General features: G+C 47.7%; 1 protein-coding gene across 2 annotated transcripts in view; it reads left to right on the forward strand.

Annotated features, from left to right (window-relative positions):
* Positions 1 to 7,391: 7,391 nt before the first annotated feature.
* The window catches only part of UBE2H (ubiquitin conjugating enzyme E2 H), a 56,809-nt gene continuing 49,827 nt past the window's right edge, over positions 7,392 to 14,373 (forward strand). The window contains exons 1-2 of one of the 2 annotated variants that reach the window (XM_083366158.1): positions 7,642 to 7,720; positions 9,254 to 9,281. Coding sequence is in view for 1 of the 2 variants with exons in the window: in XM_083366157.1 (XP_083222283.1) it covers positions 7,668 to 7,720 (53 nt within the window). In the remaining variant the exon portion in view is untranslated. Of the gene's footprint in view, positions 7,721 to 9,253; positions 9,282 to 14,373 lie in introns of both variants that reach the window. The other variant, XM_083366157.1, reaches the window with a different exon arrangement.

Consider the following 14,373-nt stretch of genomic DNA (forward strand, 5'->3'; position numbering starts at 1 on the left):
AATTGTAGTTTGTCGAACAGACTGCAAGAAGGCTTAGCGTGACGTGTGCCAAGCCCTGCCATCTCCACCCTGTTCTTGAGGAGCATCTTCTGAGTCCCAAAGAAATTTCTTCATCCTTGCAAGGCTGGCCCTACTACGCCATCTTCGCTCTACTCAAACTCCGCAAATGATGTCCTGAAGGTGTACCAGGCGGGGAAAGGTGGCACGTAACCTTAGATGACCTCCACAAACCACATGCTTAGAAACAACATCAATAATAATTAATTAACAGCCAGTAACGAACACATTTGATAATTCCATAATTAGCACATTAATGAAATAATAATAATAATGATAATGATGATGATGATGATGATGATGATGATGATGTTGGAAGGGACCTTGGAGGTCATCTAGTCCAATGCCTGCTCAGGCAGGAAACCCTGTACCATTTTGGACAAATGGCTGTCCAGTCTCTTCTTAAAAACTTCCAGTGTTGGAGCATTCACCGCTTCTGGAGGCAGGTTGTTCCACTGGTTAATTGTTCTAACTGTCAGGAAGTTTCTCCTTAGTTCTAGGTTGCTTCTCTCCTTGATGAGTTTCCATCCGTTGCTTCTTATCCTGCCTTCAGGGGCTTTGGAGAACAGCTTGACTGCCTCTTCTTTGGGGCAGCCCCTGAGAGATTGGAAGACTGCTATCATGTCCCCCCTCGTCCTTCTCTTCATTAAGCTAGACATACCCAATTCCAGCAACCGTTCTTTATATATGTTTTAGCCTCCAGTCCCCCGATCATCTTTGTTGCTCTTCTCTGTACCCTTTCTAGAGTCTCGACATCTTTTTTACATCGTGGTGACCAAAACTGGATGCAGTATTTCTTTGACCTTCCCTTCTTTAACCTTAAACAAATATAATTCTTAATATTTTCACTATATGAATGATTAAATATAGACTTTTTCATATTTATACAGGTACTGATAACGTCTATGTATAACATTTTTTTTAATCAGCTTGTATTATTCTTATAACCATCATCTCATTAGTTCACCATGCATCCTATTTTCGTGATTTCTGTTCAGGCTTAATTTCCCCTCTTACAACAGAACACTTTTAATGCCTTGCTAAGGCCACAGTTGGAATATTGCATCCAGTTTTGGACGCCACGATATAAAAAAGATGTTGAGACTTTGGAAAGAACAACAAAGGTGATTAGGGGGACTGGAGGCTAGGGAATTCTGGGAAGTAGAATCCAACATCCTTGGAGGGTTCCAGTAAGGCAGACTGGGGCACTCTGGGAGTTGAAGTCCACACCTGATAAAATTGTGGAGGAGATTGCTGTAGGGAAAGACTGCAAACATTAACAAAATAATATCTGGGTACAATACAGGCAATCTCATCCAAACAACTCATTGAATCTTGTCGGGAGGCAAACATTAAGCCGACATTTGTGATAAGCCACCATAAGCTAACCCACTTTGTTGCCTTAGAGTATTGTGCACAGCTTGCCCCAAGGTGAATTGATTGGCATCGCTGCACGTTTCCACTTTATTAGGCCCTTCTCATCCACGTGCCACGATGAGAGAGGAATCCTGGCTTCTGCAAACTTGGTGACTCACAAGCCAGGTTCATTCCAGTTTGCTCCTTCCAGACCGATCCGAGAGACTCAGCTTCCCATTATCACTTTGGCAAGAAGCTTAGAGGAAACCCTGCGAGGGAGTATTGCAGATGTTTAGCTTATGGCATAGGGAGATAACAAGCCTGCATTTATCTTTTCCTCTTAAACCTGCATCCAAGCTAAGGTCGCCTAGCCCTCCAGCAGCTCATAAACAAACCTTGTTCACATGGCGTTTGCAAGTGTTTAAGACGCAGGCAGGTGTTGCTGTTATGATTTTAATAAGACATCTTTTATTTAAACCAGTTTGCCTTCATACACCCTCTTGCTAAATGTCTGCATTGCCAAAAGAGATTTAGTCAGATGTTCCCAGAATCTCTCAATTAATGATAATACAGCTGGAAGGGACCTTGGAGGTCTTCTAGTCCAACCCCCTGCTCAAGCAGGAGACCCTATAACCAGGGCTTGCCTCTTTTATGACTTGTGGACTTCAACTCCCAGAATTCCTGAGCCAGCATGGCTCTTATGGAAACCTCTCCATTTCTCCTCAGCATGGCTGGCTCAGGAATTCTGGGAGTTGAAGTCCACGAGTCATAAAAGAGCCAAGGTTGCCTACCCCTGGGCTAGGCCAACCTTGGCAGCTCTATGATTTGTGGACTTCAACTCCCAGAATTCCTGAGCCAGCATGGCTCAGCAGGGAAACCTCTCCCTTTCCCCTCATCATGGCTGGCTCAGGAATTCTGGGAGTTGAAGTCCACGAGTCATAAAAGAGCCAAGGTTGCCTACCCCTGGGCTAGGCCAACCTTGGCAGCTCTATGATTTGTGGACTTCAACTCCCAGAATTCCTGAGCCAGCATGCCTCAGCAGGGAAACCTCTCCCTTTCCCCTCATCATGGCTGGCTCAGGAATTCTGGGAGTTGAAGTCCACGAGTCCTAAAAGAGCCAAGGTTGCCTACTCCTGCCCTACACCACTTCAGTCTCCTCTTAAAAACCTCCAGTGATGGAGCACCCACAACTTCTGGTGGCAAGCTGTTCCACTGGTTAATTGTCCCCACTGTCAGGAAGCTTCTCCTTAATCCCAGGTTGCTTCTCTGCTTGCTTCTTCCTCTGCCTTCTGGTGCTTTGGAGAATAAGTGGACCCCCCTCCTCTTTGTGACAGCCCCTCAAATACTGGAACTCTGCTTTCATGTCCCCCCCCCCCTAGTCCTTCTTTTGTCTAGACGGGCCACATCCAATTCCTGTTGGAGATTTTTTTGATTCGGGCCTGTAAGATGCCCAAGGAATTATTTTAATTTTATTTTTTCCTGCCCTATTTTTTCGTGCTTTCTGAATTATGTCAATTTTGTGCTGCGTTAATTTCCTGCTTATATTTTGTCCTTGGGTCATTGTGAGCCGCTTTTGAGAACATCCAACAAGATGAAATTTAACCAGGAGAAAAGCAAGGTTTTACAGCTAAGCAGGAAAAAAACCAAAGGTATAAAAAGTATAGATTAGGTGAGATCTGGCTCAAAAACAGTAACTGTGAGAGGGAATTTGGATTCCTAGCGGACAATCATGAGCCAGGAGTGTGCGGCAGCAGCCAAAAAACCTAATACAATCCTCGGTTGTACAAACAGAGGCACAGCATCAAAATCATGTGAAATATTAGCGCCGCTTTATAAATCCTTAACAAGGCCACGCCTGGAATGCTGCGTCCAGTTTTGCTCCCCACGTTACAAAATAGATGTTGAGATTTGGGGGGGAAAGTGCAAAGAAGAGCAACTAAGATGATTAAGAGGTTGGAGACAAAAACATATTTTTATTTATTTATTTTATTTTTTATTTTAATTCCATTTATATCCCGCCCTTCTCCGAAGACTCAGGGCGGCTTACAAGCTTAGCAGTAGCCTTCATTCTATGTATATGCCTGCTTATTAGGGCTTTCACACACACACCCCCAAGCGGCATTATTACAAAGTCAGCTCAATTGCCCCCAACAATCTGGGTCCTCATTTTACCTACCTGGGAAGGATGGAAGGCTGAGTCAACCTTGAGCCTGGTGGGACTCGAACCTGCACTAATTGCAGGCAGCTGGTGTTACTTAAGGAGTCATATGAAGAGCGGTGTCGGGAATTGGGCACAGCCAGGCTAGAAAAATGGAATAGGGGTGACATGGTAGTCATCCAATATCTCAGGGGCTGCCACAAAAAACTAATCAAGGGGAGAAGCAACCTGGAACTAAAGAGAAATTTCCTAACAGTGAGGACAATTAACCAGTGGAACAGCTTGCCACTAGAAGTTGCAGGTGCTCCAGTACTGGAAGCTTTTGAGAAGAGATTGGACAACTCTTTGTCTCAAATGGTATAGGGTTTCCTGCCTGAGCAGGGGGTTGGACTAGAAGACCTCCAGGGTCCCTTCCAACTCTATTCTGATTAAAAACTTCCAATAATGGGAAATTGAATATCTCTTTAGGATACAGATAGTCCTCAACTTACAACTATTCATTTAGTGACTGTTCAAAGTTACTATAACCATTTTTTACACTTATGACTGCTACTCTACTCTATTGAGCAAGGGGCTGGACTAGAAGACCTCCAAGGTCCCTTCCAGCTTCTACTCTACTCTATTCTACTTTACTCCAATTCTATTCTATTCTATTCTATTCTATTCTATTCTATTCTATTCTATTCTATTCTATTCTATTCTATTCTATTATTCTATTCTATTCTATTCTATTCTATTCTATTCTATTCCTATTCCATATTTTCTATTCTATTCTATTATTCTATTCTATTCTATTCTATTCTATTCTATTCTATTCTATTCTTCTATTCTATTCTTATTCTATTCTATTCTATTCTATTCCTATTCCATATTTTCTATTCTATTCTATTCTATTATTCTATTCTATTCTATTCTATTCTATTCTATTCTATTATTCTATTCTATTATTCTATTCTATTCTATTCTATTATTCTATTCTATTCTATTCTATTCTATTCTATTCTATTCTATTCTATTCTATTATTCTATTCTATTATTCTATTCTATTCTATTCTATTCTATTCTATTCTATTCTATTCTATTCTATTCTATTCTAGACAAAAAAAGGTGATGCTGTTGCCATCTTTTTTGACCCTGCATGGCTGACTCTCCTCCTCGACAGGGCCAATTTTTGGGGGGTAGCTGGTATCTTGAGCAGTTGGAAGAATGAAACCCCATGAAAGAAAGCCAACATTTTGGGGAGAGGGTCTTGGGGTCCCCCAGGTATCGGGTGGCTGAGGACGGAAGACCTCGAATGCCAGATTGGCACTTTCGCCCTGCTCCAAAAGGGCCAGGCGGTGCCCACTGGAGGTTCAACCCAAATGCAAAATGCCTTTTTTTGGTGTGTTACTTCACACTGGGCAATTGATCGGAAAAGTGTTTGTTTGTTTGTTTGTTTGTTTGTTTGTTTATTTATTTATTTATTTATTTATTTATTTATTTATTTATTTATTTGGTTTGTATACCGCCCTATTCCCAAAGGACTCAGGGCGGTTTACAAGGCAAAATTTAAAAACAATCCAATATAAAATTAAAATAAATTAAATTAACTATGATAGACATCTTTGGCTAGGCAATTCAATGTTTTTCTCTCCCTCCTAAAGAATCGCTTGTCTTCAAGATGAAATCCAGGTTTCTTGATTTTGAAGGTAAAGACAATAACTCAAGGAAAATGAAATAATAGGCAGAAGTCTTTTGAAAGTAAATGAAAGTGTTGGGGTAACCAAGCATTTGCCCTGCTCAGATTTTGTATTTTGCAGTTCAGGGATATGCAACTACACCAAGGTGCAATTGGTTGTGTGATCCCCAAAGCGGATCTTTTGCAAAAGCCACTTTGATATTGGCCAGCTGGTCTGGCGCCCCCCCCTCAGACTGAGCCTAGTTGCCTAATAAGAGGGTGTCCCCTGCCTGAGGAAAAAGCCGGCACTCTTCGTATGCTCAGAGGCCCTCTTGCCTGCCTGCCAAAACTCAAATCATGAGGTTTTAAGACACGATGAGGCTGATGGGCTGGACAATCCCAGAGACCACCTTGATGGATGGATTTCCCCCTCTTACCATTTCCCGGGCACTCTACACATGCCCAGAGGAACTGGCTGGTAGTTAACTTGTGGAGGATGGCTGAGTCCAAAGTGCAATCAGTGGTTGGGAACAGGAAGTTAGTTAAAGGAATTAAAGAAGCTTCGCCTCAAAAAAAAAAAAAAAGAAGGCGAGGGGTGTACAGGCAGCCCTTGACTGAACACGGTTCATTTAGTGACTGCTCAAAGTTACGACAGCACTGAAGAAAGGGACTGAGGACCGTTTTTCGCACTTATGACCGCTGCGGCATCCCCACGGTCACGTGATGTACATTCGGACGCTTGACGACCCCTATTTATGACGGCCGCAGCCTCCCAGGATTGCGACACCCCCCCCTTTTGCCTCCTTCGGACCAGCCGAGTCAATGGGGGAAAGCCGGCGTCACGTAGCGACCCTCTGTTGCAAACTGAAGCGCTGCAGCGATTCACTTAACAACCACGGCGAGGCGGGTCATAAAACGGGCCCAAGCCGAAGGTTTCGCTTAGTGACGGGAAAATCTGGGCCGCGGGGAGGTCACAAGTCGAGGACCGGCTGGGTCTGAACCCGCCTCCACAGGGAGAGAGGCCTGGAACAGGTGCCAGGCCGGAGGAGGAGGAGGAGGAGGAGGAGGAGGAGGAGGAGGAGGAGGAGGAGGAGGAGGAGGAGAACTGTGGGATCCTTGGTGCTCTCTGAGCTTGGCTGTTTTCTTGCAGACGTTTCATGACCCAACTAGATAACATCATCAGTGCTAGAACGGAGTGGGGTTTGCAGAGAGGAGGAGGAGGAGGAGGAGGAGGAGGAGGAGGAGGAGGAGGAGGAGGAGGAGGAGGAGGAGGAGGATTGTGGGATCCTCGGTGCTCTCTGAGCTTGGCTGTCTCCTTGCAGACGTTTCATGACCCAACTAGATAACATCATCAGTGCTAGAAGGGAGTGAGGTTTGCAGAGAGGAGGAGGAGGAGGAGGAGGAGGAGGAGGAGGAGGAGGAGGAGGAGGAGGAGGAGGAGGAGGAGGAGGAGGAGGAGGAGAACTGTGGGATCCTTGGTGCTCTCTGAGCTTGGCTGTTTTCTTGCAGACGTTTCATGACCCAACTAGATAACATCATCAGTGCTAGAAGGGAGTGAGGTTTGCAGAGAGGAGGAGGAGGAGGAGGAGGAGGAGGAGGAGGAGGAGGAGGAGGAGGAGGAGGAGGAGGAGGAGGAGGAGGAGAACTGTGGGGTCCCTGGTGCTCTCTGAGCTTGGCTGTTTTCTTGCAGACATTTCATGACCCAACTAGATAACATCATCAGTGCTAGAAGGGAGTGAGGTTTGCAGAGAGGAGGAGGAGGAGGAGGAGGAGGAGGAGGAGGAGGAGGAGGAGGAGGAGGAGGAGGAGAACTGTGGGGTCCCTGGTGCTCTCTGAGCTTGGCTGTTTTCTTGCAGACGTTTCATGACCCAACTAGATAACATCATCAGTGCTAGAAGGGAGTGAGGTTTGCAGAGAGGAGCAGCAGCAGCAGCAGCATAGCAGCAGCAGCAGCAGCAGCAGCAGCAGCAGCAGCAGCAAGCGCCGGAACTACCTCTCCCGGCATGCCTGGCGGGGGGAAAGCCTCCGCCCAGCGGAGGGCGTGGCTCCCGGCCGCCCAATCAGGCGCGCCCCGGGCGGTGAGGTCACTGTGGGTGACGTCAGGAGCCCAAGCCAGAGCCTTTGGCAGAGCCGAGCGAGCGGCCGAGAGAGAGAGAGGCAGAAGCGGCGATTGGGGAGCGGGCGGGCGCAGCAAGCGGCGGCCGAGGAGGAGGAGGAGGAGGAGGAAGAAGAAGAAGAAGAACCGAGAGGAGGCGGCGGAGAGGGGGGGGGGCAGCGGCGGGGCAGGAAGAGCCGGCTCGCGAAGGGAGGGGCCGCCAGGGAGGGCTCCGCGCAGGCGCACCGCGGGCCCCCTCCCCGCCGAAGCGTCCCCCCCCAGTCCCCGCCAGCCGAGGGGTCTCGAGACTCCGCCCGGGAGGGGCCGCCGGCCGGGGGGGCACCATGTCCTCCCCCAGCCCGGGCAAGAGGCGGATGGACACCGACGTGGTCAAGCTGTATCCTTCCTGGAAGGGGGAGGGGGCTGTGTATGGGGGGGGGAGGAGAACAAGGAGGGGGGGTCTCCCTTGCCCTCCCCACCCCCCTCTGAGTTTTTTTTGGGGGGGGCAACTGGGGAAGGAGGGCTTGCAGAAGCAGGGAAAGGGAGAGGGGGGGGTTTGTCCAGTATATATATATATATATATATATTTTTGGGGAGGGGGTTTCCCAGTTGAATGGAAACCCCTGGACCCTAACCCTCCCCCTCCCCCAAAAAAAAGAGCCTGCCTCCCCCTCCCCTCCCTCCTGCCAAAGAGGGGAGAAGCGGGCCCCTTTTGCAAGGGGGGGGCTGCCAAATTTGCTGTGGGGAAGGGGAGGGGAAACGAGGGTCCCAGCTTTGCAAAGGGGGCTGAGGAAAGGGGGGGGGTCAGCCGTGAAGGAGGAAGCGGAGAGCTGGAAATAGGGGGAAGGGGCTTTTCTTTGGCCCCCCTTTTTTTTTTAAAAAAAGGGGGAGGGGTCCCCCTCTCAAGGTAGCCCCCCCCAGAGGAGGAATTCTTCGAAGGAGAGAAAGTGGAGGGCTCCCACCCCCCCACCCACCCCTCAATTCCTTCAGGAAGACCCACCAGGCCTCAAGTCCTCCCGAGAGGCACAGCCGGCCCCTGTCGGAAGCCCCCCCTCCCCAAATCAACCCCCCCCAATCGCGGGGACCTTGCTATTTCCCCCTTGAACGGGATACAGGGGTGGGTGGGCTTCGGCCTATCTTTGGCCCCCCCCCTCCCCAGCCCAAAAGAGGAGACATTTTCCCTCCTGTAAAGTGTCAACAAGCCCGTTTCTTGGCTTGGCCTGCAAAGAGAGAGCTTGTTTTTATTTTATTTTTCTCTCCTTCCCTTCCCTTCCAACCCCCCCCCCCACCCCTCATTTCCCTGGAAATTGCTGAGGTGTAACTCCCCCCCCCTCCTCACAAATGAGCAAATAATGGAACCCCACCTATCCCCCACCACCAGCTGCCCACCCCTTTTTCCCCTAGAGAAACCACCTTGGGGGACGGTGAGAAAAATAAAATAAAAATCGCAATTCTCCTTAATCGCACAGTCTCGGCTGGGGGGGGGGGACATTTTATTGTCCTCGATATCCCCTCTGGTGTGGTGGAGGCATTGCCAAAGAATTTTTATCTTAGATTGAACAAACCAGGATGGAGGGAGGCAAAGGGGGGGGAAAAAAGCTGGTCTTATTTATTACGATTGTTTTTGTCTGCCGGACTCCACCAGTTTCTCAATGCTTATTTTTTTTGGGGGGTGGGGGGAGAGCATAACTGTCCATTTCAGAATAAGAATAATATCAATAATATAATAATACCCCCCCTCCCTCCCTCCCTCCAGCAGCTTCCACCCTCAACAGCTAGTTTGAACCTTGCCTGATGGAGGAGGGGTGGGCTACAGGCCAGAATTAGTTGGGGATAACCAGGTTTTTTGGGGAGGGGGGGGTTGTCAGGTTGTTGACAGTTAATATCGGATGATCCACGACTCTTACTAATTCCTTTATTTAGTTTCTAGGCTGCCGTTCGGGAAGCTTCTGATACCGGTAGAAAAAAATAAAAGCTGGGTGGGTGGGTGGGGGGCAATGTTAGAAATTAAACCTGGTTAGTTGGCCTAGACTAGCTATGGTTAAACCAGGCTTGAAAAGGATGCCGAAACCCTCTTAGCCCCTCTCCTCGTTTTTGCTGCTGTTTTTTTTGTTTATGTAACACTTTGCTGTAGATTTCTTTCTAAAGAATCTAGGATTTCTTTCTCCTATTTCGGTCTTGGCCTAATAAGATTTGATCGTGGGGTGTTTGGATGTGGGGGAGCTGCTGAATTATTATGGTGGCTTGTAGAATTGTTGTGTTAATTGTCCTGTTTATCAGGTGGTGGGGAGGAAAAGACAGATTGGTTGCAATTGAGGAGAGTGGGGGGGGCCAAATGCACTTGGAGATGTTTATTGAATGTGTTAACCTCTCCCCGGAGAGAATTTAATCGGAGAATTAGGTATGTAAAAAAAAAAAGAGGGGGGAATGTTTACAAATAGCATTTAGTTGGGAGAGGATAAAACAAACTTATTTAGATTGGGGTTTGCTGGGGTCAAATTGTTAATTTTTATGGGCCGCGCGTGATGTTTTCGTTTTGTATTTCTAGTTTTTCGCTGTTTTTTTTTTGTTTGTTTGAAACCAAAACCAGACCCGGTTTCTTTGATAACGTGCCTCGATCTCCCTTTTTTTTTTGAAAATGTTTTTTTTTTAATAATTAGGAAGGGGCTGGAATCAAAAGCTATTTTTATCCTGGAATTGCATATGCCTGTCCTCCCTCAAATAACAAATTGCATTGGATGGTGAATTTCTTGCTGGTTGGGGAGAAGAAGGCTTAGCGCTCCAGCTGTTCGGTGACAAAAAAAAATATATCTCATTATATCTAAATTTTTGAAAAGGCAGCTAGGTCCTGGGGAGACGGGGCCCCGCTCTGCCCTAGTCTTTCTCATCTACCGATCCCCCCCCCACCTCTTTCCGTTCACTTTTGTGGCTTGTGATGTTAAAAGATCAGAGTGAGCTTTTTTTTTTCTTTCTTCTTTTGGAGACAAAAGAATAGGAACTGTTAAATACGTATACGTGAGATTTCGTGTGGCATATCGGTGGTGTGGTGGCTATTTAATTCAATAGGAGGGGGAAAATGGGGGGAAAATAGCCTGGCATTCTCTCTCCCGTGGACGATTAGCTGCTGGGTTTTTTTTCCTGTTCAACAAAAGAACCATAGAGATCCTTTGGGAAAAAAAAAGAGAAAAAAAAAAGCTCTCTAACCAGGCCTCTTATTATATAATCCTGGGGGTATTTTTTAAGTGAGCCAAGCCAATTTCTCCTGGCCCTGCAAGTTTTCGTGTCTGTGGAATGGCAAAAGAGATTCTCTTTTGTTGTCTGTGGTTTTGCCCGGCTTCACTTTTGTGTCTTGTCTAGTTAAGGTTGACGCAGGCCTCTCTCGGCTCCTTTGCAACCCCGGGCCTGATTCTAACCATGTTTAGGAAGTGTCATCGATTTTGATCCAGGCTTAGTTCCAAACGAGGCTCTCTTTTGCCCCCCGAATCTTACTTGATTTCTGGATAACTTGATTTCTGGATAACTGCTACCTGTTTTCTTCCTTCTTTTGTTGTTGCTTTCCTTCTACCCTTCCTGCTTTTTTTTAATTTTTTAAAAAAGTACAGCCCTTTCGCCCTATAATCTTGACTTTGGGCTGGCAAGCCAGTATTTTGACTTTGCAGCGACAACGGGGTGTGGGTAGGAAATACAGACGTGGCTTGCCAGGCCCAGCCGCCTGAACTGTGTGTGTGTGTGTGTGTGTCTCTCTTTCTCTCCTAGTTTGGGGTGATTTTTTTTTATTTCACACACACACACACACACACACTGCCTTCCTATTTTTGCCTCTGGCTGGGCCAAGGCCTTGTGTACACCCTTTCCTCGCAGCCCAGAGGGTGAGGTTGGTTAACCAGCCTACTCCTCCTCCTCCTCCTCCATCACGGGGCTTTAAAACTTCTTCCCATGTTTAAAGGAAAACCTCAGCTGGGTAAATTGCACGATTTGAAGCTGTGAGTCAGCCCGGGCTGCTTTTTCAGGAGGCTTTTTTTTCTCTCTTTCTCTCTCTCTCTCTTACACCGGAGAGTTGTGCAAACCTCCGAAAAGAAGAAGAAGAAGAAGCCGGGCGTTTTGTGCCCCACGCTTCACACTTCTGCAACCGGTGGGACTACCTTACACACACACACACACACACACCCCTTCTTCCTTTGGGTCTTCTTGCATTGGGTTGAGGAAAAAGCCGGCTTTCCCAAGCTTTCTTCCTCTTTCGGGTGCTTTTTTTTGTTTTTTATTAACGTGGAGATTGGGAGCCGATGCGTGCAATTGTTATGATTTTTTTTTTTTACAAAAAGAAAAAAAAAAGTTTTCCGACTCTCTTGTTTGTTTTTCTCCCCCCTTTCTTGGAGAGCTTTGGGGGAATTTGGACCGGGGGGGTCCTGTGAAGTGAAGGAATGTCCCTTCTTTCTTTCCTCCCCCCAACCCCCTTCCCCGTGGATCCCCTCCCTTCCCCACTCCGGAAGTGCCCAAGGAGCTGCTTGTTTTGGAAAAAGTCTTTGCAGGCAAAGAAAAAAAGAAAAAAGGCCCTGGGCTCAGCTTAGAAAACAGCTGATTGGCTGTCGTGTTACTACCCGGAAATTGAGCCCTGAGTTGGAACAGCCCAAACAGCTGATGGGAGTGTGTAACAAGAGGGTGTTTATACACCAGAGCTGGGGGGGGGGCTGGGAAGGTTGGGGGGGGGGCTGAAGGTTGCAGCCAGCCAGCCAGAACAATCTGTACCAGGTCAAGGCTTTAGCTGGGGCCGGGGAAGTGCGGCCTCTGGGAGACGTCGGGTCAGATGGGACCTTGGGAGGTCTTCTAGTCCAGCCCCCCCTGCTCCATCGGGAGAGGCTGTGCCGTTTCGAAGAAGTGGCTGTCCAGTCTCTTCTTAACCGCCTCCGGCGATGGAGCAGCCGCGGCTTCAGGAGGCAAGGGGTTCCACTGGTTAATGGTCCTCGCTGTCCAAAAATAAAATAAAAAATAGTGTCTCCTTAGTTCTAGGTTGCTTCTCTCCTCGCTTAGGTGTCCATCCGTCGTTTCTCCTTGTCTTGCCTTCTGGTGCTTTGGGGAATAAGCTGACCCCCTCCTTTTGTGGCAGCCCCTGAGATATTGGAAGACTGCTGGCGTGTCTCCCCTGTTTCTTCTCTTCTTTAGACTAGGCCAGGGGTAGGCAACCTCGGCTCTTTTATGGCTCGTGGACTTCAACTCCCAGAATTCCTGAGCCAGCATGGGGGAACTATGGCCCCTTCATGACTCGTGGACTTCAGCTCCCAGAATTCCTGAGCCAGCATGGAGGGAACTATGGCCCCTTCATGACTCGTGGACTTCAACTCCCAGAATTCCTGAGCCAGCATGGGGGAACTATGGCCCCTTCATGACTCATGGATTTCAGCTCCCAGAATTCCTGAGCCAGCATGGAGGGAACTATGGCCCCTTCATGACTCGTGGACTTCAACTCCCAGAATTCCTGAGCCAGCATGGGGGAACTATGGCCCCTTCATGACTCATGGATTTCAGCTCCCAGAATTCCTGAGCCAGCATGGGGGAAGTATGGCCCCTTCATGACTCGAGGACTTCAACTCCCAGAATTCCTGAGCCAGCATGGGGGAACTACGGCCCCCTCATGACTCATGGACTTCAGCTCCCAGAATTCCTGAGCCAGCATGGGGGAATTATGGTCCCTTCATGACTCGTGGACTTCAACTCCCAGAATTCCTGAGCCAGCATGGGGGAAGTATGGCCCCTTCATGACTCGTGGACTTCAACTCCCAGAATTCCTCAGCCAGCATGGGGGAACTATGGCCCCCTCATGACTCATGGACTTCAGCTCCCAGAATTCCTGAGCCAGCATGGGGGAATTATGGTCCCTTCATGACTCGTGGACTTCAACTCCCAGAATTCCTGAGCCAGCATGGGGGAACTATGGCCCCCTCATGACTCATGGACTTCAACTCCCAGAATTCCTGAGCCAGCATGGGGGAACTATGGCCCCCTCATGACTCATGGACTTCAACTCCCAGAATTCCTGAGCCAGCATGGGGGAACTATGGCCCCCTCATGACTCATGGACTTCAACTCCCAGAATTCCTGAGCCAGCCATGCTGGCTTAGGAATTCTGAGAGTTGAAGTCCACGAGTCATTAAAGAGCCAAGGTTGCCTCCAGGCCTTGGATCATCTTAGTTGCTCTTGTCTGCACTTTTTCCAAAGCCTCAAACTCTTTTTTTTTTTTTGTAATGTGCAATATTCCTTGCATGGACCACAATCGGGTTAAGACTAAAGTTTTAATCAGCCACTTTGCTAATTTTTTTTTAAGCAAGGGTCTAGTGGCCCTCTTTTATCTTGAATCCAAAGAGGCATTTATTTATTTTATGTCCCGCCGTTATTATGTTTGAACAAGCCGGCCTGGCCTGATGGGTGATGGGTTTGGGTTTTATTGCTTTTTATGTATTTTAACTTATTGTTATAGTTTTTGGGCATCTTGTTTAATCTCTTTTAATTTTTGTATTCTTGTCTTTTAACATGTATTGCCCTGTTCACCGCCCTGAGTCCTTTGGGAGAAGGGCGGTATACAAATAAAATTATTATTATTATTATTATTATTATTATTATTATTATTATTATTATTATTATTATTATTATTATTATTATTTCTCAAAAATAACTCAAGGTAAGGAGCCATATTTATTTATTTATTATTAATTTTATTTGTATACCGCCCTTCTCCCGAATGTATATCCAACATACCCTCCTCCTTCTGTTTCCCCCACAACAACAACCCTGTGAGGTGGGTTGGCCTGAGGCAGAGGGAGTGGACCAAAGTCACCCAGCCGGCTTTCATGCCTAAGGCGGGACTAGAACTCACTGTCTCCTGCTGATTGGCCCAGAGTCACCCAGCCGGCTTCCGTGCCTAAGGCGAGACTAGAACTCACCGTCTCCTGCTGATTGGCCCAGAGTCACCCAGCCGGCTTTCATGCCTAAGGCGGGACTAGAACTCACCGTCTCCTGCTGATTGGTCCAGAGTCACCCAGCCGGCTTTCATGCCTA

The sequence above is a fragment of the Vipera ursinii genome, assembly GCF_947247035.1.
Source record: "Vipera ursinii genome assembly, chromosome: 6".
NCBI classification, from domain to species: Eukaryota; Metazoa; Chordata; class Lepidosauria; order Squamata; family Viperidae; genus Vipera; species Vipera ursinii.